At 40.7% G+C, this 25,083-nt stretch overlaps 1 protein-coding gene across 1 annotated transcript in view; it reads left to right on the top strand.

The window, feature by feature from the left end:
- CEP70 (centrosomal protein 70) overlaps positions 1-25,083 on the top strand; it is a 127,441-nt gene that overhangs the window by 8,566 nt on the left and 93,792 nt on the right. The window contains exon 7 of the mRNA XM_053698029.1: positions 9,016-9,191. Within this exon, the coding sequence (XP_053554004.1) occupies positions 9,016-9,191 (176 nt within the window). The remainder of the gene's footprint in view (positions 1-9,015; positions 9,192-25,083) is intronic.

Genomic DNA, 25,083 nt, shown 5'->3' with positions numbered 1-25,083 from the left:
TGGAATTCACAACTTTAGGTAAAAATTCAAAAGAAGTTCGCAACACCGCCTTATCCTGATGAAAAATCAGAAAAGGAGACTCACAAGAAAGAGCAGATAATTCAGAAACTCTTCTGGCAGAAGAGATGGCCAAAAGGAACAAAACTTTCCAAGAAAGTAATTTAATGTCCAATGAATGCATAGGTTCAAAGGGAGGAGCTTGAAGAGCTCCCAGAACCAAATTCAAACTCCAAGGAGGAGAAATAGACTTAATGACAGGTTTTATACGAACCAAAGCTTGTACAAAACAATGAATATCAGGAAGAATAGCAATCTTTCTGTGGAAAGAACAGAAGAGCAGAGATTTGTCCTTTCAAGGAACTTGCAGACAAACCCTTATCTAAACCATCCTGAAGAAACTGTAAAATTCTCGGTATTCTAAAAGAATGCCAAGAAAAATGATGAGAAAGACACCAAGAAATATAAGTCTTCCAGACTCTATAATATATCTCTCTAGATACAGATTTACGAGCCTGTAACATAGTATTAATCACAGAGTCAGAGAAACCTCTTTGACCAAGAATCAAGCGTTCAATCTCCATACCTTTAAATTTAAGGATTTCAGATCCTGATGGAAAAAAGGACCTTGTGACAGAAGGTCTGGTCTTAACGGAAGAGTCCACGGTTGGCAAGAGGCCATCCGGACAAGATCCGCATACCAAAACCTGTGAGGCCATGCCGGAGCTACCAGCAGAAAAAACGAGCATTCCTTCAGAATCTTGGAGATTACTCTTGGAAGAAGAACTAGAGGCGGAAAGATATAGGCAGGATGATACTTCCAAGGAAGTGATAATGCATCCACTGCCTCCGCCTGAGGATCCCGGGATCTGGACAGATATCTGGGAAGTTTCTTGTTTAGATGAGACGCCATCAGATCTATTTCTGGAAGTTCCCACCTTTGAACAATCTGAAGAAATACCTCTGGGTGAAGAGACCATTCGCCCGGATGCAACGTTTGGCGACTGAGATAATCCGCTTCCCAATTGTCTACACCTGGGATATGAACCGCAGAGATTAGACAGGAGCTGGATTCCGCCCAAACCAAAATTCGAGATACTTCTTTCATAGCCAGAGGACTGTGAGTCCCTCCTTGATGATTGATGTATGCCACAGTTGTGACATTGTCTGTCTGAAAACAAATGAACGATTCTCTCTTCAGAAGAGGCCAAAACTGAAGAGCTCTGAAAATTGCACGGAGTTCCAAAATATTGATCGGTAATCTCACCTCCTGAGATTCCCAAACTCCTTGTGCCGTCAGAGATCCCCACACAGCTCCCCAACCTGTGAGACTTGCATCTGTTGAAATTACAGTCCAGGTCGGAAGCACAAAAGAAGCCCCCTGAATTAAACGATGGTGATCTGTCCACCACGTTAGAGAGTGTCGAACAATCGGTTTTAAAGAGATTAATTGAGATATCTTTGTGTAATCCTTGCACCATTGATTCAGCATACAGAGCTGAAGAGGTCGCATGTGAAAACGAGCAAAGGGGATCGCGTCCGATGCAGCAGTCATAAGACCTAGAATTTCCATGCATAAGGCTACCGAAGGGAATGATTGTGACTGAAGGTTTCGACAAGCTGAAATCAATTTTAGACGTCTCTTGTCTGTTAAAGACAGAGTCATGGACACTGAATCTATCTGGAAACCCAGAAAGGTTACCCTTGACTGAGGAATCAATGAACTTTTTGGTAAATTGATCCTCCAACCATGATCTTGAAGAAACAACACAAGTCGATTCGTATGAGATTCTGCTAAATGTAAAGACTGAGCAAGTACCAAGATATCATCCAAATAAGGAAATACCACAATACCCTGTTCTCTGATTACAGACAGAAGGGCACCGAGAACCTTTGTAAAAATTCTTGGAGCTGTAGCTAGGCCAAACGGTAGAGCCACAAACTGGTAATGCTTGTCCAGAAAAGAGAATCTCAGGAACTGATAATGATCTGGATGAATCGGAATATGCAGATATGCATCCTGTAAATCTATTGTGGACATATAATTCCCTTGCTGAACAAAAGGCAAGATAGTCCTTACAGTTACCATCTTGAACGTTGGTATCCTTACATAACGATTCAATATTTTTAGATCCAGAACTGGTCTGAAGGAATTCTCCTTCTTTGGTACAATGAAGAGATTTGAATAAAACCCCATCCCCTGTTCCGGAACTGGAACTGGCATAATTACTCCAGCCAACTCTAGATCTGAAACACAATTCAGAAATGCTTGAGCTTTCACTGGATTTACTGGGACACGGGAAAGAAAAAATCTCTTTGCAGGAGGTCTCATCTTGAAACCAATTCTGTACCCTTCTGAAACAATGTTCTGAATCCAAAGATTGTGAACAGAATTGATCCAAATTTCTTTGAAAAAACGTAACCTGCCCCCTACCAGCTGAGCTGGAATGAGGGCCGCACCTTCATGTGGACTTAGAAGCAGGCTTTGCCTTTCTAGCAGGCTTGGATTTATTCCAGACTGGAGATGGTTTCCAAACTGAAACTGCTCCTGAGGATGAAGGATCAGGCTTTTGTTCTTTGTTGAAACGAAAGGAACGAAAACGATTATTAGCCCTGTTTTTACCTTTAGATTTTTTATCCTGTGGTAAAAAAGTTCCTTTCCCACCAGTAACAGTTGAGATAATAGAATCCAACTGAGAACCAAATAATTTGTTACCTTGGAAAGAAATGGAAAGTAGAGTTGATTTAGAAGCCATATCAGCATTCCAAGTTTTAAGCCATAAAGCTCTTCTAGCTAAAATAGCTAGAGACATAAACCTGACATCAACTCTGATAATATCAAAAATGGCATCACAGATAAAATTATTAGCATGCTGAAGAAGAATAATAATATCATGAGAATCATGATTTGTTACTTGTTGCGCTAAAGTTTCCAACCAAAAAGTTGAAGCTGCAGCAACATCAGCCAATGATATAGCAGGTCTAAGAAGATTACCTGAACACAGATAAGCTTTTCTTAGAAAGGATTCAATTTTCCTATCTAAAGGATCTTTAAACGAAGTACCATCTGACGTAGGAATGGTAGTACGTTTAGCAAGGGTAGAAATAGCCCCATCAACTTTAGGGATTTTGTCCCAAAATTCTAATCTGTCAGACGGTACAGGATATAATTGCTTAAAACGTTTAGAAGGAGTAAATGAATTACCCAATTTATCCCATTCTTTGGAAATTACTGCAGAAATAGCATTAGGAACAGGAAAAACTTCTGGAATAACCACAGGAGATTTAAATACCTTATCTAAACGTTTAGAATTAGTATCAAGAGGACCAGAATCCTCTATTTCTAAAGCAATTAGTACTTCTTTAAGTAAAGAACGAATAAATTCCATTTTAAATAAATATGAAGATTTATCAGCATCAATCTCTGAAACAGAATCCTCTGAACCAGAAGAGTCATCAGAATCAGAATGATGATGTTCATTTAAAAATTCATCTGTAGGGAGAGAAGTTTTAAAAGATTTTTTACGTTTACTAGAAGGAGAAATAACAGACATAGCCTTCTTGATGGATTCAGAAACAAAATCTCTTATATTATCAGGAACATTCTGCACCTTAGATGTTGAAGGAACTGCAACAGACAATGGTACTTTACTAAAGGAAATATTATCTGCATTAACAAGTTTGTCATGACAATTAATACAAACAACAGCCGGAGAAATAGCTACCAAAAGTTTACAGCAGATACACTTAGCTTTGGTAGATCCAGCAGTAGACAGCGATTTTCCTGTAGTATCTTCTGACTCAGATGCAACGTGAGACATCTTGCAATATGTAAGAGAAAAAACAACATATAAAGCAAAATTGATCAAATTCCCTAAATGACAGTTTCAGGAATGGGAAAAAATGCCAAAGAACAAGCTTCTAGCAACCAGAAGCAATGAAAAATGAGACTTAAATAATGTGGAGACAAAAGCGACGCCCATATTTTTTTAGCGCCAAATAAGACGCCCACATTATTTGGCGCCTAAATGCTTTAGGCGCCAAAAATGACGCCACATCCGGAACGCCGACATTTTTGGCGCAAAATAACGTCAAAAAATGACGCAACTTCCGGCGACACGTATGACGCCGGAAACGGAAAATAATTTTTGCGCCAAAAAAGTCAGCGCCAAGAATGACGCAATAAAATGAAGCATTTTCAGCCCCCGCGAGCCTAACAGCCCACAGGGAAAAAGAGTCAAATTTTTGAAGGTAAGAAAAAATGATTAAATCAAATGCATTATCCCAAATATGAAACTGACTGTCTGAAAAATAAGGAAAGTTGAACATTCTGAGTCAAGGCAAATAAATGTTTGAATACATATATTTAGAACTTTATAAATAAAGTGCCCAACCATAGCTTAGAGTGTCACAGAAAATAAGATTTACTTACCCCAGGACACTCATCTACATGTTTGTAGAAAGCCAAACCAGTACTGAAACGAGAATCAGCAGAGGTAATGGTATATATAAGAGTATATCGTCGATCTGAAAAGGGAGGTAAGAGATGAATCTCTACGACCGATAACAGAGAACCTATGAAATAGACCCCGTAGAAGGAGATCACTGCATTCAAATAGGCAATACTCTCCTCACATCCCTCTGACATTCACTGCACGCTGAGAGGAAAACCGGGCTCCAACTTGCTGCGGAGCGCATATCAACGTAGAATCTAGCACAAACTTACTTCACCACCTCCATCGGAGGCAAAGTTTGTAAAACTGAATTGTGGGTGTGGTGAGGGGTGTATTTATAGGCATTTTGAGGTTTGGGAAACTTTGCCCCTCCTGGTAGGAATGTATATCCCATACGTCACTAGCTCATGGACTTTTGCTAATTACATGAAAGAAATATAATTCATAGTGTTCTCCACAGTATTTCCAGCCATGTGGCATTCTGAAGTAGCTGGGTAAAGGCAGTGTAATGTAGCCACCAAGCAGCAAGCGCTATTCAGGGTGCTGAACCAAAAATGGGCCGGCTCCTAAGCTTACATTCCTGCTATTTCAAATAAAGATACCAAGAGAACAAAGAAAAAAATAATAGGAGTAAATTAGAAAGTTGCTTAAAATTGAATGCTCTATCTGAGTCATGAAAAAAAAAATGTGGGTTCAGTATCCCTTTAAGAGTTATTCAGGCTCAGCCTTTTGAACCTATGCATGGTTTTGCTAGGTGAAGGGACACTAAACCCACTTTTTTTTTTTTCTTTCGTGATTCAGATAGAGCACTGGTTTTCAAATCTGTCCTCAGGCCTCCCTAACAGTCCACATTTTAAGTATATCTAAACTAGAGCACAGGTAAAATAATCAGCTGATTAATAAACATGGTTATTTTACCTTCTCTCATCCAAGGTTATCCAGAAAACTTGGACTGTTGGGGAGGCCTAAGGACAGGTTTGAAAACCAGTGTAATAGAGCATGCAATTTTAAGCAACTTTCTAATTTACTCCTATTATCAATTTTTCTTTGTTCTCTTGCTATATTTATTTGAAAAAGGAATCTAATCTAAGGAGCCAGACAATTTTTGGTTCAGATCCTGGACAGCACTTGTTTATTGGTGGGTGAATTTATCCACCAATCAGCAAGAACAAACCCGGTTGTTCACCAAAAATTGGCCGGCATCTAAACTTACATTCTTGCTTTTCAAATAAAGATACCAAGAGAATTAAGAAAATTTGATATTAGGAGTAAATTAGAAAGTTTCTTAAAATTGCATGCTCTATCTGAATCGTGAAATAAATTTTTTGGGTTCAGTGTCCCTTTTAACTGTTATCTTGGAAAGTTCTTTTTCTCTTGGCCATTTCCTCAGCCTGAAGAGTATCTGAACTTTGTGCCCTATCCTGTGATTTCCCTTATCTAAATGTTCATTGGCAGATTTATTATTATTATTATTATTATTCTTTATTTATAAAGCACCAACGGATTCAGCAGCGCTGCCCATGGGTACTAGGATAACGGTACAATGGAGAAACAATACGATAAAAGACACTATTTTGCAGACAAATACAGGGGGAATTGAGGGCCCTATTCCCGTGGGAATTTACAATCTAGAGAGAACCAATTATTCTTTCCTTCCTTAAGTGGTATCTTCTGTCAAGATTAATCAGGAAATTGTGGTTACATCTCAGTCCAGCTTCATAGAATGTTGAAGAGAAATGGCTTCACAACTTGGACGTGGTCAGAGCCGTAACATTTTCTTTAGGCCATAAAAAAAAAATCCTATTCTGTATTCATTTCTTTCGTCCATTCAAGAGACAAAAAGCTACAGTAATTGCCTTAGCAGCTTGAGCAGAGTGAATTATTGCTCATTATACTAGAGCAGTTGACAGCTCTTGGGGTTTCAGGAATGAAGCTTCAATTTGAACGTATTTGTAAGGCAGCTTCATGGTCCTTTTTTGCATACTTTTTCCAAATGTTACCATTTTGACACATTTGCCCTCTACTTATTCTACTTTTAGTTGGAAAGTTTTGCAGGCTGCTTTGCCTGTTTTTTTGCCTTTACTTGCCTTAAAGGGACATTAAACCCAAAATGTTTCTTTCGTTATTCAGATAGAGAATACAATTTTTTTAAAAAGTTTCAAATTTGCTTAGTTCTCGTGATATTCTTTGTTGAAGAGATACCTAGGTAGGTAGTGTGCACGTGCCTGAAGCACTACATGACAGGAAATAGTGCTGCCATCTAGTGCTCCTGCTAATGTATAACATTGTTGCAAAATCGCTGCCATATATTCCTGCAGACACGTGCACACTCATGAGCTTACAGCACTGCTTTTCAACAAAGGATAACAAAGAACATTTGATAACAGAAGTACATTTTAAAGTTGTTTATAATTTATATGTTCTATCTGAATCATGAAAGAAACAAATTGGGTTTTATGTCCCTTTAACTGTCCTTTTTCATGGTGGTCTTGTGGACTTCACTGCTTGGGTATAGGATCCCACATGTGATGGGTTGTGGACTCCTTTTATGAAAGAAAACAAAATGTATGCTTACCTGATAAAATAATTTATTCCATGATGGCGAGAGTCCTTGTCTCTTCAGTACAGTTGGCACTTCACTTACCCTGCTTTATTTTATTTTATTCTATTTTAAATTTCTCTTGGCCATATGTATGACTCAGTAATCTTGGGAAACTGGGAGGGATTAAAATATCTATTCTGTTAGGTTTGTTGCATTCTCCTCTAGGACTGACTTTTAATCCCACATGTGATGGCTCGTAAATCTCACCATCATGAAAGAAATTAATTTATCAAGTATAAATGTTATCTTTTTCTTTTGGTAACCAAAACTTGTTCATTTGACAGTTTACAGCTTACCTTTTTTCTCAGTGGTTCCCAGGCAGTGCTTTAACTTTGTGTTTAACCCCTTTGTAAGGGTTAAATGCATGTTGTTGCAGCATTACTAGTAATAAAATTGCATGCCCTAAGGAATTAGAGCATGTCATTTTTATCACTATACTGGCCGTTTAAATTTTAAAAAATATCTCTCCACTGGAGAAAAAGAAAATGTTCTATCATCCATATCAGTGTTTCCCAACCGCGGTCCTCAAGTACCCCCAACAGGCCTGGTTTTCATTATAGCGGAACCAGTGCACAGGTGAAGTAATCAGCTGATCAGTAACCAACCTGCTCTCATCCATTAGCTGATTATTTCACCTGTGTTCTAGTTCAGCTATAATGAAAACCAGGACTGTTGGGGGTACTTGAGGACCGCGGTTGGGAAACACTGATCCATATGAAAGACCATCATTTCATTATATTGGCTTGTTCTTGTTTGAGTTTTTTTTTTTTTTTGGCCGGAAAAAAGTACTTTTAGCATGAAGTTTTCTTATACTTAAAGGGATAGTCAAGTCCAAAAAACGTTCATGATATTTTTTCACGTTTTTTTTCTTCTAATGATTTAAATAGGGTATGTAATTTTAAACAACTTCCCAATTTACTTTTATCACCAATTTTACTTTGTTCTCTTGGTATTCTTAGTTGAAAGCTAAACCTAGGAGGTTCATTTGCTAATTTTTTAGACTTTGAAGACTGCCTCTAATCTGAATGCATTTTGATCACTAGAGGGCATTAGTTCATGTGTTTCATATAGATAACATTGAGCTCATGCACGTGAAGTGACCTAGGAGTGAGCACTGATTGGCTAAAATGCAAGTCTGTCAAAAGAACTGAAATAAGGGGGCAGTCAGCAGAAGATTAGATACAAGGTAATTACAGAGGTAAAACGTGTATTATTATAACTGTGTTGGTTATGCAAAACTGGGGAATGGGTAATAAAGGGATTATCTTTCTTTTTAAACAACTAAAATTCTGGTGTTGACTGTCCCTTTAATGACTGAAAGTCCCCATTATTAATAGCACTGGTAAGTCCTAGAGTTTCAAAAACACTAAGCTTTACTATTACTTTAATTCATATTTTTATTTGCCCATGAGTTAATGGCTAAGCACCTCCGGCTTTCTTATGGCAAACACTATTTTCTCAATAAGGTGATGTTTCCACCTCCTAGTCAATAATTTGCTCGGCTCGCCATACGGTATAATGCAAAATGGCTATTGGCTAAGAGGTGAAAATGTCACCTCATTAAAAAAAAAAAAAATAGCGTTTTGCTGTGGGCAGTTTGAGGATTTACCATCACTTTAAAGCTTTTTAAACAAATATATCACTATTAATTGTACATATCCTACTAATGCCCATTGGCTTATATCTACATCCTACTACAGCTTAATTAATTTTAGTAGTAAGTGCCCATCAGTACACTACTAGATCCAGCTGTATGGGGTAAGGAATCCGTTTTGTCACTGTGTATGTGGAAATTCTGTTTTGAGCTGGTAGCCATTTCTCTATACATGTGACAGGTGGTATAACCACTTGGACAATCACTGGCTTATTGCCTCTATCAAGAAGGCCAAGAATTATTAAAGTTTTGGTTTCCGAACACCCTCCCCTTCTTTGCAAATATCTGGGTATTCTATTTATTTGTAGGAGCAGAGCCAGAAGCACAAAGACATGCTTGTAGAAAAAGAGGAGCATATTACACTTCTGAAGAAGCAGCTATCCGAGGCACTTTTCAGAGAGGAGAATAGAGCTGCTTCTCATAAGAAGGTTTTCATGCGCCTTATGAGACGACCACCACGGGAAAACGGCAAACTGGATCAGGAGTGAGTGAATAATAAAACTGCTATGACATAAAATATGCAGATTTAGAGCAGTATTACAATCTTAGTTGAGTCAGAACAAAGCTTTTTTATGTTAAGGATTCTAATTTTATTCACCTTTTGTTGTTACACACTTTGGTATATGTGCAGTAACGATTCCATAAATCAGTCAGTTTCTCTTTCTTTCTCTTTCTCTCTCTTTCTCTTTCTCTTTTTCTCTTGTTAAGTGTATCCAGTCCACGGATCATCCATTACTTATGGGATATTAACTCCTCCCCAACAGGAAGTGCAAGAGGATTCACCCAGCAGAGCTGCTATATAGCTCCTCCCCTAACTGCCATTACCAGTCATTCTCTTGCACCCAACGACTAGATAGGATGTGTGAGAGGACTATGGTGATTATATTTAGTTTTATACCTTCAATCAAAAGTTTGTTATTTTATAATAGCACCGGAGTGTGTTATTCCTTCTCTGGTAGAATTTGAAGAAGAATCTACCTGAGTTTTTACTATGATTTTAGCCGGCGTAGTTAAGATCATATTGCTGTTTCTCGGCCATCTGAGGAGAGGTAAACTTCAGATCAGGGGACAGCGGGCAGATTAATCTGCAAAGAGGTATGTAGCAGCTTATTATTTTCTGACAATGGAATTGATGAGAAAATTCTGCCATACCGATATAATGTAAACTCAGCCTTAAATGCAGTAGCAGCAACTGGTATCAGGCTGTCATGTATGTATATTTTACACTTCAGTATTCTGGGGAATGGCACTTCACTGGAATTATACTGTGTGCATAAGACTTTAGCCTAATTTGCAGGGACTGGCAACAGGCTCTTTAATAACACTTAATTTATGTTAAACGTTTTTTGCTGGCATGTAAAATCGTTTCATTTTCTGAGGTACTGGGTGAATAAAATGTTTTGGGCATTAATTTTTCCACTTGGAAGTTTTATTTAATTTATGACAGTTTACTGATCTCTCTCACTGTTGTGTGTGAGGGGGAGGTCAAAAAATTCAGTCAGAAGCTCATTGTATTTCCTGCATGATCCGGTTCATCTCTACAGAACTCAGGGGTCTTCAAAACTTGTTTTGAGGGAGGTAATCATTCACAGCAGAGCTGTGAGATTGTAGTTGACTGTGATAAAAAACGTTTATTTCTGTAACTTTTTTTTCTGCTATCAGGGTTAGTTATCCTTCGCTAATGGGAACAAGCCTTTGCTAAAATTGTGTTTTTTACAAAGATTTGATGCTATAACCTTTCAGTTTATTAACTTTCAACTGTCATAACTCTTTCTGTGCTTCTTATAGGCACAGTACATTTCATATTATAGTAAATTACTTGAAAAGTATTTCCAAGTTGCTAGTTTATTTGCTAGTGTGTTAAACATGTCTGATTCAGAGGAAGACATCTGTGCTATATGTGCTAATGCCAAAGTGGAGCCCAATAGAAATTTATGTACTAACTGTATTGATGCTACTTTAAATAAAAGTCAATCTGTACAAATTGAACACATTTCACCAAACAACGAGGGGAGAGTTATGCCGACTAACTCGCCTCACGTGTCAGTACCTGCATCTCCCGCTCGGGGGGTGCGTGATATTGTGGCGCCGAGTACATCTGGGCGGCCATTACAAATCACATTACAGGATATGGCTACTGTTATGACTGAAGTTTTGGCTAAATTACCAGAACTAAGAGGTAAGCGTGATCACTCTGGGGTGAGAACAGAGTGCGCTGATAATGTTAGGGCCATGTCAGATACTGCGTCACAACTTACAGAACATGAGGACGGAGAGCTTCATTCTGCGGCTGACGGTTCTGATCCAAACAGATTGGATTCAGATATTTCAAATTTTAAATTTAAGCTGGAAAACCTCCGTGTATTACTAGGGGAGGTGTTAGCGGCTCTGAATGATTGTAACACAGTTGCAATACCAGAAAAAATGTGTAGGTTGGATAAATATTTTGCGGTACCGTCGAGTACTGACGTTTTTCCTATACCTAAGAGACTTACTGAAATTGTTACTAAGGAGTGGGATAGACCCGGTGTGCCGTTCTCACCCCCTCCGATATTTAGAAAGATGTTTCCAATAGACACCACCACACGGGACTTATGGCAAACGATCCCTAAGGTGGAGGGAGCAGTTTCTACTTTAGCTAAGCGTACCACTATCCCGGTGGAGGATAGCTGTGCCTTTTCAGATCCAATGGATAAAAAGTTAGAGGGTTACCTTAAGAAAATGTTTGTTCAACAAGGTTTTATATTGCAACCCCTTGCATGCATTGCGCCTGTCACGGCTGCAGCAGCATTTTGGTTTGAGTCTCTGGAAGGGACACTTGAATCAGCTCCATTAGATGAGATTACACACAGGCTTAAAGCTCTTAAGTTAGCTAACTCATTTATTTCAGATGGCGTAGTACATTTAACTAAGCTTACGGCTAAGAATTCCGGATTCGCCATTCAGGCGCGCAGAGCACTGTGGCTAAAATCCTGGTCAGCTGACGTTACTTCTAAGTCTAAATTTCTTAATATAACTTTCAAAGGGCAGACCTTATTCGGGCCCGGATTGAAAGAAATTATCGCTGACATTACAGGAGGTAAAGGCCATGCCCTGCCTCAAGACAGAGCCAAACCTAAGGCTAGACAATCTAATTTTCGTTCCTTTCGGAATTTCAAAGCAGGAGCAGCATCAACTTCCTCTGCTCCAAAACAAGAAGGATCTGTTGCTCGCTACAGACAAGGCTGGAGACCTAACCAGTCCTGGAACAAGGGCAAGCAGGCCAGGAAACCTGCTGGTGCCCCTAAAACAGCATGAATTGAGGGCCCCCGATCCGGGAACGGATCTAGTGGGGGGCAGACTTTCTCTCTTCGCCCAGGCTTGGGCAAGAGATGTCCAGGATCCCTGGGCGCTAGAGATAATATCTCAGGGATACCTTCTGGACTTCAAATACTCTCCCCCAAGAGAGAGATTTCATCTGTCAAGGTTGTCAACAAACCAAATAAAGAAAGAGGCATTTCTACGCTGCGTACAAGAGCTTTTATTAATGGGAGTAATCCATCCAGTTCCACGGTCGGAACAGGGACAAGGGTTTTACTCAAATCTGTTTGTGGTTCCCAAAAAAGAGGGAACTTTCAGGCCAATCCTGGATTTAAAGATCCTAAACAAATTCCTAAGAGTTCCATCGTTCAAAATGGAGACTATTCGGACAATTTTACCCATGATCCAAAAGGGTCAGTACATGACCACAGTGGATTTAAAGGATGCTTACCTTCACATACCGATTCACAAAGATCATTACCGGTATCTAAGGTTTGCCTTTCTAGACGGGCATTACCAGTTTGTAGCTCTTCCATTCGGATTGGCTACGGCTCCGAGAATCTTCACAAAGGTTCTGGGTGCTCTTGTGGCGGTACTAAGACTGCGAGGAATTGCGGTAGCTCCGTACCTAGACGACATTCTGATACAAGCTTCAAGCTTTCAAACTGCCAAGTCTCATACAGAGTTAGTACTGGCATTTCTAAGGTCGCATGGATGGAAGGTGAACGAAAAGAAGAGTTCTCTCTTTCCACTCACAAGAGTTCCCTTCTTGGGGACTTTTATAGATTCTGTAGAAATGAAGATTTACCTGACAGAAGACAGGTTAACAAAGCTTCAAAATGCATGCCGTGTCCTTCATTCCATTCAACACCCGTCAGTAGCTCAATGCATGGAGGTGATCGGCTTAATGGTAGCAGCAATGGACATAGTACCCTTTGCACGCCTACATCTCAGACCGCTGCAATTGTGCATGCTAAGTCAGTGGAATGGGGATTACTCAGACTTGTCCCCTACTCTGAATCTGGATCAAGAGACCAGAAATTCTCTTCTATGGTGGCTTTCTCGGCCACATCTGTCCAGGGGGATGCCATTCAGCAGGCCGGACTGGACAATTGTAACAACAGACGCCAGCCTACTAGGTCGGGGCGCTGTCTGGAATTCTCTGAAGGCTCAGGGACAATGGAATCAGGAGGAGAGTCTCCTACCAATAAACATTCTGGAATTGAGAGCAGTTCTCAATGCCCTTCTGGCTTGGCCCCAGTTAACAACTCGGGGGTTCATCAGGTTTCAGTCGGACAACATCACGACTGTAGCTTACATCAACCATCAGGGAGGGACAAGAAGCTCCCTAGCAATGATGGAAGTATCAAAGATAATTCGCTGGGCAGAGTCTCACTCTTGCCACCTGTCAGCAATCCACATCCCGGGAGTGGAGAACTGGGAGGCGGATTTCTTAAGTCGTCAGACTTTTCATCCGGGGGAGTGGGAACTTCATCCGGAGGTCTTTGCCCAAATACTTCGACGTTGGGGCAAACCAGAGATAGATCTCATGGCGTCTCGACAGAACGCCAAGCTTCCTCGTTACGGGTCCAGATCCAGGGATCCGGGAGCGGTTCTGATAGATGCTTTGACAGCACCTTGGACCTTCGGGATGGCTTATGTGTTTCCACCCTTCCCGATGCTTCCTCGATTGATTGCCAGAATCAAACAGGAGAGAGCATCAGTGATTCTAATAGCGCCTGCATGGCCACGCAGGACTTGGTATGCAGATCTAGTGGACATGTCATCCTGTCCACCTTGGTCGCTACCTCTGAAACAGGACCTTCTGATCCAGGGTCCCTTCAAACATCAAAATCTAATTTCTCTGAAGCTGACTGCTTAGAAATTGAACGCTTGATTTTATCAAAACGTGGTTTTTCTGAGTCAGTTATTGATACCTTAATACAGGCTAGGAAGCCTGTTACCAGAAAGATTTACCATAAGATATGGCGCAAATACTTATATTGGTGCGAATCCAAGAGTTACTCATGGAGTAAGGTTAGGATTCCGAGGATATTGTCTTTTCTACAAGAAGGTTTAGAAAAGGGTTTATCCGCTAGTTCCTTAAAGGGACAGATTTCAGCTCTGTCCATTCTTTTACACAAACGTCTGTCAGAAGTTCCGGACGTTCAAGCTTTTTGTCAGGCTTTAGCTAGGATCAAGCCTGTGTTTAAAACTGTTGCTCCACCATGGAGTTTGAACTTAGTTCTTAATGTTTTACAGGGGGTTCCGTTTGAACCCCTTCATTCCATTGATATCAAGTTGTTATCTTGGAAAGTTCTGTTTTTAATGGTGATTTCCTCGGCTCGAAGAGTCTCTGAGTTATCTGCCTTACATTGTGATTCTCCTTATCTGATTTTTCATTCAGACAAGGTAGTTCTGCGTACTAAACCTGGGTTCCTACCTAAGGTGGTCACTAACAGGAATATCAATCAAGAGATTGTGGTTCCATCTTTGTGTCCTAATCCTTCTTCGAAAAAGGAACGTCTGCTACACAATCTAGATGTAGTCCGTGCCCTGAAATTTTATCTACAGGCAACTAAGGATTTTCGACAAACGTCTTCCCTGTTTGTCGTTTATTCTGGTCAGAGGAGAGGTCAAAAAGCTTCGGCTACCTCTCTCTCTCCTTTTGGCTTCGTAGCATAATACGGTTAGCCTATGAGACTGCTGGACAGCAGCCTCCTGAAAGAATTACAGCACATTCTACTAGAGCTGTGGCTTCCACTTGGGCCTTTAAGAATGAGGCTTCTGTTGAACAGATTTGCAAGGCTGCAACTTGGTCTTCTCTTCATACTTTTTCCAAATTTTACAAATTTGACACTTTTGCTTCTTCGGAGGCTGTTTTTGGGAGAAAGGTTCTTCAGGCAGTGGTTCCTTCCGTATAAAGAGCCTGCCTGTCCCTCCCGTCATCCGTGTACTTTAGCTTTGGTATTGGTATCCCATAAGTAATGGATGATCCGTGGACTGGATACACTTAACAAGAGAAAACATAATTTATGCTTACCTGATAAATTTATTTCTCTTGTAGTGTATCCAGTCCACGGCCCGCCCTGTCACTTTAAGGCAGGTAATTTTTCCATTAAACTACAGTCACCACTGCACCCTATGGTTTTCCTTTCTCTGCATGTTTTCGGTCGAATGACTGGTAATGGCAGTTAGGGGAGGAGCTATATAGCAGCTCTGCTGGGTGAATCCTCTCGCACTTCCTGTTGGGGAGGAGTTAATATCCCATAAGTAATGGATGATCCGTGGACTGGATACACTACAAGAGAAATAAATTTATCAGGTAAGCATAAATTATGTTTCTCTTGTTAAGTGTATCCAGTCCACGGATCATCCATTACTTATGGGATATTAACTCCTCCCCAACAGGAAGTGCAAGAGGATTCACCCAGCAGAGCTGCTATATAGCTCCTCCCCTAACTGCCATTACCAGTCATTCTCTTGCACCCAACAAATAGATAGGATGTGTGAGAGGACTGTGGTGATTATACTTAGTTTCATACCTTCAATCAAAAGTTTGTTATTTTATAATAGCACCGGAGTGTGTTATTCCTTCTCTGGTAGAATTTGAAGAAGAATCTACCTGAGTTTTTCTATGATTTTAGCCGGAGTAGTTAAGATCATATTGCTGTTTCTCGGCCATCTGAGGAGAGGTAAACTTCAGATCAGGGGACAGCGGGCAGATTAATCTGCAAAGAGGTATGTAGCAGCTTATTATTTTCTGACAATGGAATTGATGAGAAAATTCTGCCATACCGATATAATGTAAACTCAGCCTTAAATGCAGTAGCAGCAACTGGTATCAGGCTGTCATGTATGTATATTTTACACTTCAGTATTCTGGGGAATGGCACTTCACTGGAATTATACTGTATGCATAAAACTTTAGCCTAATTTGCAGGGACTAGCAACAGGCTTTTTAATAACACTCAATTTATTAATGTTAAACGTTTTTTGCTGGCATGTAAAATCGTTTAATTTTCTGAGGTACTGGGTGAAAAAATGTTTTGGGCACTATTTTTTTCCACTTGGCAGTCGTTTTATTTAATTTATGACAGTTTACTGATCTCTCTCACTGTTATGTGTGAGGGGGAGGGGCCTTTTTTGGGCTTTTGCTACGCATCAAAAAATTCAGTCAGAAGTTTATTGTCTTCCCTGCATGATCCGGTTCATCTCTACAGAACTCAGGGGTCTTCAAAACTTGTTTTGAGGGAGGTAATCACTCACAGCAGAGCTGTGAGATTGTAGTTGACTGTGATAAAAAAACGTTTATTTCTGTATTTTTTTTTTTTTTTCTGCTATCAGGGTTAGTTATCCTTTGCTAATGGGAGCAATCCTTTGCTAAAATTGTGTTTTTTACAAAGATTTGATGCTATAACTTTTCAGTTTATTAATTTTCAACTGTCATAACTTTTTCTGTGCTTCTTATAGGCACAGTACGTTTTCATATTATAGTAAATTACTTGAAAAGTATTTCCAAGTTGCTAGTTTATTTGCTAGTGTGTTAAACATGTCTGATTCAGAGGAAGATATCTGTGCTATATGTGCTAAAGCCAAAGTGGAGCCCAATAGAAATTTATGTACTAACTGTATTGATGCTACTTTAAATAAAAGTCAATCTGTACAAATTGAACATATTTCACCAAACAACGAGGGGAGAGTTATGCCGACTAACTCGCCTCACGTGTCAGTACCTGCATCTCCCGCTCGGGAGGTGCGTGATATTGTAGCGCCGAGTACATCTGGGCGGCCATTACAAATCACATTACAGGATATGGCTACTGTTATGACTGAAGTTTTGGCTAAATTACCAGAACTAAGAGGTAAGCGTGATCACTCTGGGGTGAGAACAGAGTGCGCTGATAATATTAGGGCCATGTCAGACACTGCGTCACAATTTGCAGAACATGAGGACGGAGAGCTTCATTCTGCGGGTGACGGTTCTGATCCAAACAAACTGGATTCAGATATTTCAAATTTTAAATTTAAGCTGGAAAACCTCCGTGTATTACTAGGGGAGGTGTTAGCGGCTCTGAATGATTGTAACACAGTTGCAATACCAGAGAAAATGTGTAAGTTGGATAAATATTTTGCGGTACCGGCGAGTACTGACGTTTTTCCTATACCTAAGAGACTTACTGAAATTGTTACTAAGGAGTGGGATAGACCCGGTGTGCCGTTCTCACCCCCTCCGATATTTAGAAAGATGTTTCCAATAGACGCCACCACACGGGACTTATGGCAAACGGTCCCTAAGGTGGAGGGAGCAGTTTCTACTTTAGCTAAGCGTACCACTATCCCGGTGGAGGATAGCTGTGCCTTTTCAGATCCAATGGATAAAAAGTTAGAGGGTTACCTTAAGAAAATGTTTGTTCAACAAGGTTTTATATTGCAACCTCTTGCATGCATTGCGCCTGTCACGGCTGCAGCAGCATTTTGGTTTGAGTCTCTGGAAGAGACACTTGAATCAGCTCCATTAGATGAGATTACACACAAGCTTAAAGCCCTTAAGTTAGCTAACTCATTTATTTCAGATGCCGTAGTACATTTAACTAAACTTACGGCTAAGAATTCCGGATTCGCCATTCAGGCACGCAGAGCACTGTGGCTAAAATCCTGGTCAGCTGACGTTACTTCTAAATCTAAATTGCTTAATATACCTTTCAAAGGGCAGACCTTATTCGGGCCCGGGTTGAAAGAAATTATCGCTGACATTACAGGAGGTAAAGGCCATGCCCTGCCTCAAGACAGAGCCAAACCTAAGGCTAGACAGTCTAATTTTCGTTCCTTTCGTAATTTCAAAGCAGGAGCAGCATCAACTTCCTCTGCACCAAAACAGGAAGGAGCTGTTGCTCGCTACAGACAAGGCTGGAGACCTAACCAGTCCTGGAACAAGGGCAAGCAGGCCAGGAAACCTGCTGCTGCCCCTAAGACAGCATGAATCGAGGGCCCCCGATCCGGGAACGGATCTAGTGGGGGGCAGACTTTCTCTCTTCGCCCAGGCTTGGGCAAGAGATGTCCAGGATCCCTGGGCGTTAGAGATCATATCTCAGGGATACCTTCTAGACTTCAAATTCTCTCCCCCAAGAGGGAGATTTCATCTGTCAAGGTTGTCAACAAACCAAATAAAGAAAGAGGCGTTTCTACGCTGCGTACAAGATCTTTTATTAATGGGAGTGATCCATCCGGTTCCGCGGTCGGAACAAGGACAAGGGTTTTACTCAAATCTGTTTGTGGTTCCCAAAAAAGAGGGAACTTTCAGGCCAATCTTGGATTTAAAGATCCTAAACAAATTCCTAAGAGTTCCATCGTTCAAAATGGAAACTATTCGGACAATTTTACCCATGATCCAAAAGGGTCAGTACATGACCACAGTGGATTTAAAGGATGCTTACCTTCACATACCGATTCACAAAGATCATTACCGGTATCTAAGGTTTGCCTTTCTAGACAGGCATTACCAGTTTGTAGCTCTTCCATTCGGATTGGCTACGGCTCCGAGAATCTTCACAAAGGTTCTGGGTGCTCTTCTGGCGGTACTAAGACCGCGAGGAATTGCGGTAGCTCCGTACCTAGACGACATTCTGATACAAGCTTCAAGCTTTCAAACTGCCAAGTCTCATACAGAGTTAGTACTGGCATTTCTAAGGTCGCATGGATGGAAGGTGAACGAAAAGAAGAGTTCTCTCTTTCCACTCACAAGAGTTCCCTTCTTGAGGACTCTTATAGATTCTGTAGAAATGAAGATTTACCTGACAGAAGACAGGTTAACAAAGCTTCAAAATGCATGCCGTGTCCTTCATTCCATTCAACACCCGTCAGTAGCTCAATGCATGGAGGTGATCGGCTTAATGGTAGCAGCAATGGACATAGTACCCTTTGCACGCCTACATCTCAGACCGCTGCAATTGTGCATGCTAAGTCAGTGGAATGGGGATTACTCAGACTTGTCCCCTACTCTGAATCTGGATCAAGAGACCAGAAATTCTCTTCTATGGTGGCTTTCTCGGCCACATCTGTCCAGGGGGATGCCATTCAGCAGGCCGGACTGGACAATTGTAACAACAGACGCCAGCCTACTAGGTTGGGGCGCTGTCTGGAATTCTCTGAAGGCTCAGGGACAATGGAATCAGGAGGAGAGTCTCCTACCAATAAACATTCTGGAATTGAGAGCAGTTCTCAATGCCCTTCTGGCTTGGCCCCAGTTAACAACTCGGGGGTTCATCAGGTTTCAGTCGGACAACATCACGACTGTAGCTTACATCAACCATCAGGGAGGGACAAGAAGCTCCCTAGCAATGATGGAAGTATCAAAGATAATTCGCTGGGCAGAGTCTCACTCTTGCCACCTGTCAGCAATCCACATCCCGGGAGTGGAGAACTGGGAGGCGGATTTCTTAAGTCGTCAGACTTTTCATCCGGGGGAGTGGGAACTTCATCCGGAGGTCTTTGCCCAAATACTTCGACGTTGGGGCAAACCAGAGATAGATCTCATGGCGTCTCGACAGAACGCCAAGCTTCCTCGTTACGGGTCCAGATCCAGGGATCCGGGAGCGGTTCTGATAGATGCTTTGACAGCACCTTGGACCTTCGGGATGGCTTATGTGTTTCCACCCTTCCCGATGCTTCCTCGATTGATTGCCAGAATCAAACAGGAGAGAGCATCAGTGATTCTAATAGCGCCTGCATGGCCACGCAGGACTTGGTATGCAGATCTAGTGGACATGTCATCCTGTCCACCTTGGTCGCTACCTCTGAAACAGGACCTTCTGATCCAGGGTCCCTTCAAACATCAAAATCTAATTTCTCTGAAGCTGACTGCTTAGAAATTGAACGCTTGATTTTATCAAAACGTGGTTTTTCTGAGTCAGTTATTGATACCTTAATACAGGCTAGGAAGCCTGTTACCAGAAAGATTTACCATAAGATATGGCGCAAATACTTATATTGGTGCGAATCCAAGAGTTACTCATGGAGTAAGGTTAGGATTCCGAGGATATTGTCTTTTCTACAAGAAGGTTTAGAAAAGGGTTTATCCGCTAGTTCCTTAAAGGGACAGATTTCAGCTCTGTCCATTCTTTTACACAAACGTCTGTCAGAAGTTCCGGACGTTCAAGCTTTTTGTCAGGCTTTAGCTAGGATCAAGCCTGTGTTTAAAACTGTTGCTCCACCATGGAGTTTGAACTTAGTTTTTAATGTTTTACAGGGGGTTCCGTTTGAACCCCTTCATTCCATTGATATCAAGTTGTTATCTTGGAAAGTTCTGTTTTTAATGGCGATTTCCTCGGCTCGAAGAGTCTCTGAGTTATCTGCCTTACATTGTGATTCTCCTTATCTGATTTTTCATTCAGACAAGGTAGTTCTGCGTACTAAACCTGGGTTCCTACCTAAGGTGGTCACTAACAGGAATATCAATCAAGAGATTGTGGTTCCATCTTTGTGTCCTAATCCTTCTTCGAAAAAGGAACGTCTGCTACACAATCTAGATGTAGTCCGTGCCCTGAAATTTTATCTACAGGCAACTAAGGATTTTCGACAAACGTCTTCCCTGTTTGTCGTTTATTCTGGTCAGAGGAGAGGTCAAAAAGCTTCGGCTACCTCTCTCTCTCCTTTTGGCTTCGTAGCATAATACGGTTAGCCTATGAGACTGCTGGACAGCAGCCTCCTGAAAGAATTACAGCACATTCTACTAGAGCTGTGGCTTCCACTTGGGCCTTTAAGAATGAGGCTTCTGTTGAACAGATTTGCAAGGCTGCAACTTGGTCTTCTCTTCATACTTTTTCCAAATTTTACAAATTTGACACTTTTGCTTCTTCGGAGGCTGTTTTTGGGAGAAAGGTTCTTCAGGCAGTGGTTCCTTCCGTATAAAGAGCCTGCCTGTCCCTCCCGTCATCCGTGTACTTTAGCTTTGGTATTGGTATCCCATAAGTAATGGATGATCCGTGGACTGGATACACTTAACAAGAGAAAACATAATTTATGCTTACCTGATAAATTTATTTCTCTTGTAGTGTATCCAGTCCACGGCCCGCCCTGTCACTTTAAGGCAGGTAATTTTTCCATTAAACTACAGTCACCACTGCACCCTATGGTTTTCCTTTCTCTGCATGTTTTCGGTCGAATGACTGGTAATGGCAGTTAGGGGAGGAGCTATATAGCAGCTCTGCTGGGTGAATCCTCTCGCACTTCCTGTTGGGGAGGAGTTAATATCCCATAAGTAATGGATGATCCGTGGACTGGATACACTACAAGAGAAATAAATTTATCAGGTAAGCATAAATTATGTTTTTTCTCTTTCTCTTTTTTTCTCTTTCTCTTTTTTTCTCTTTCTCTTTTTTTCTCTTTCTCTTTTTTTCTCTTTCTCTTTTTTTCTCTCTCTCTCTCTCTCTCTCTCTTTCTTTCTCTTTCTTTCTCTTTATCTCTCTCTTTTTCTCTCTCTCTCTTTTTCTCTCTCTCTCTCTCTTTTTCTCTCTCTCTCTCTCTCTCTTTTTCTCTCTCTCTCTCTTTTTCTCTCTCTCTCTCTTTTTCTCTCTCTTTTTCTCTCTCTTTTTCTCTCTCTCTCTCTCTTTTTCTCTCTCTCTCTCTTTTTCTCTCTCTTTTTCTCTCTCTTTTTCTCTCTCTTTTTCTCTCTCTTTTTCTCTCTCTTTTTCTCTCTCTTTTTCTCTCTCTTTTTCTCTCTCTTTTTCTCTCTCTTTTTCTCTCTCTTTTTCTCTCTCTTTTTCTCTCTCTTTTTCTCTCTCTTTTTCTCTCTCTTTTTCTCTCTCTTTATCTCTCTCTTTTGCGCAAATAATGTAAGTTGCTTGTAGCGCATGCACATTTTAATAAGATGAGTGTTCCGAGCAGGGCAGCGTACAGACCTTTACGTGGGGCGCATAGTGAGGCTCTGATTGGCTAGAACAGATGCCACTCAAAGAAGGAGCTTTAAAAATCTTAGAGGCTGAATTCAATACGGTAACGTAACGTAGCAGGAATAAAAGTAACATTATTCAGTGTGCTGATGAATTCACTAAAACAAAAAAATGGATATCTATATACTAGTTAGGATAAGACCTTTTGCAAATATGTGTTGCACTGTGGCCAAATTTACCATCCTGAGGACTGCAATTGAGAAACACACTGTTTTAGAGAGTAACAGTAGTGTATAGGCACTTTACTGGAAGTGATACATGAAACTGTATTACTTCCACATCACTTCAAAAACTGTTAAAGTGATATCAAACATTAACTAATGCTAAATGTAATTATGTATTCAAACCAAACGTATTCAAAGTATTTTTAAAAATTATATTAGTTTTAAGTATTGAAGATGTTAGTGTGAAGTATTAGTTTCTAACAAGAACTTTAGTTTCTATAAAGTAATGAGTGCTGCCCTGTGAAAACCTACATTTTTATTTTATGTATCTCTTCTGCAGAGGGCAATTAGGGGCATATATAAAACCCTTCATCACACATTATTTTTCTGTTTTATATCTGCACCTAATTTGTTTTTTCTCTGAACGTATAGATAAAGGGGCTCCAACATTGCAACACTCATTACTTTTATAGAAAGTCTAGATTTTACAACCAACAAATTTAATATTTTATAATAATATCATTTGACCCAGCGTTATTGTGTAAAACATTATTTCTTCTATAAAGGTAAGACGAGTCCACGGATTCATCCTTTACTTGTGGGATATTATCCTTCCCTACAGGAAGTGGCACAGAGCTGTCTATATAGCTCCACCCCCCAGTCATTCTCTTTGCCTACTCGAAGTACTAGGAAGGGTAAAGTGAAAGAGGTGATAAAATATTAGTTTTTAATTTCTTCAAGCAAGAGTTTGTTATTTTAAATGGTACCGGTGTGTACTATTTACTCTCAGGCAGCAGATGGATGAAGACTGCTGCCTGTAGGATGATGATCTTAGCATTTGTAACTAAGGTCCATTGCTGTTCCCACAGAGGCTGAGGAGTACAGGAAACTTCAGTGTGAGGAACGGTTTCATGCTATGCAGCAATGAGGTATGTTCAGTCATATTTTTCTGGAGAGACTGTGTATTTCAGAAAGGCTGACATTATACCCAGGAGGGTAAGGGTAAGCAGTAATCCTAGAGCTAAAAGAAGGGCATTACTTAGCTTGCATATGGGGCCAATTACTAATATGGTTGACACTGAATGACAAATGTTTGTGAGCAAACGCTTTTTTGTTGATTTGGGAGTGCTTTAACGTTTTTGTGGGCAATAAACGTTTTTGGGCAATTTTATTAGGGCACACATGGCTTAATTTTCTGGTCTTAGAACCCACATGGCTAGTTATAACCGCTCTGGTGCGGTTCTTTAAGGCTGAGGAAACATTGAGTGAGATGGGCGGGGCCTATTTTCACGCCTCAGATGCGCAGCTAGTTTTGTCAGTAAGCAGCAAGCTCTAACTCCTGAGGGCCCTGGTGTATGTTTTGGGCCAAATCGAAGCTTTTACCCCACACTTTCGATCCTTGAGGGCAGGTAGGGCCACAGCAGGGCTGTGGCAAGGTGCTGAGAGGGTTTTTTTTTCGGGATCTGGGCCTATTTTCGATCCGGTTTGGAAATTAAGGGGTTAATTGTTAAAAAAATGTGTGGTGCAATCTTAACTACCTATAGTGTGTCTACATACAAAATTTTGAAAAAATTGGTGCATGTGTAGGCTGTTTTTTTTTTTTTTTTTTTTTTTTTTTTTAAACAAGCTTTATTGAAGTGTAAAGGTTACATTAACAAAGTCGGGTATAATAACAAATTGACAAAAAGTATAATACATGAATAAAGCAATGAAGAATCTATGCAATTTGAGTCAATGCCCATAAAGATTGTACACTTCAGAATGATGTAAACATCATGCTCCTTGACACACAGCAGGAGCATGAGAAATTAGAAGAGAGCTTTTTCGGTTATTGAACGGTTAGAGATATACAGAGGGAGAGAGAAGGTAGAAAGGAGGGGGGGATATGATGGGGAGGGGGGGGGGGGAAGTGGAGAAGAAAAAAAAAAAAAATTATGAGTATTAATCAGAATATTCTTTTTCTTTTGTGGGTAGTATGCCCTATCAGTGGGGTATTTAATTAAATAGTGCCCTGCCACAGTGCTCGCATGAGCTCATATTCGTCTATCTTATGGTTTTTAAGGTAAAAGTATCTTTCCATTAGTAACACTTCCTCGACTTGCGAGTGCCACTCTTCTAGTGTAGGAGGGTTTTGTTTCTTCCATTTTTTAGGAATCAATTTTTTCGCACTAGTAAGCATAATTAGCAGTAAGGCGAGGTGTGTTCTGCTTTGTGTTTTAGGGAGTTCTAAAAACAGTAGAGCCTCAGGAGTTTTTAGAAGAGGGATATTAAGGATTTCAGCCATTTTATCGAAAATTTCTGACCAAAAGGGCGTTATAATTGGGCAAGACCACCATATGTGGAGTAGGGAGCCGTTTCCTCCGCACCCTCTCCAACACATGTGGCTAGCTGTTGGAAATATCTTATGGAGTCGGACTGGGGTCAAGTACCATCTGCTCAAGAGCTTGATGTGGAGCTCTTGAATGGTTGACGATACAGACGATTTTTTAGTTAAGCTAAAAGCTTTTAGCCATAGTTGCTCATCAATATCTATTCCTAGGTCGGTGTTCCATTGTGTGACATAGGACGGTAGTGTGTCTGTGTTCTGAGAGGAGATTAGTTTGTATAGGAGAGATATTAGATGTTTTGGTAGGGAGTCCCCTGAACACAGTTTCTCAAAAGGGGTAAGAGACCTGCCCAGGTCCTGTTTCTGTCTGTGGCCGGATATAAAGTGTACTAGCTGGTTGTAGTGTAGCCAGGAGGAGAAGACCTTGGGGTGAGCTTCCCTAATCGTATCATGTGGGATTATTTTCCCGTTCTCGACTACTCCATGAACCGTGCCCCCCTTGAGTTTATATGGTGCGGATCTAAAAAATCCTATTTTGTGATTAGGAATTTCAGGATTTTCAAGGATTGGTGTTAAGGGGGAATGTTTTGAGGAAATGTGGGTGGAGGTTGCTACGGTTGAGTCCCAAATGTTAAA

Source organism: Bombina bombina, chromosome 1 (genome assembly GCF_027579735.1).
Source record: "Bombina bombina isolate aBomBom1 chromosome 1, aBomBom1.pri, whole genome shotgun sequence".
In the NCBI taxonomy this organism is placed as follows: Eukaryota; Metazoa; Chordata; class Amphibia; order Anura; family Bombinatoridae; genus Bombina; species Bombina bombina.
This window is presented reverse-complemented; position numbering and strand designations above follow the sequence as displayed.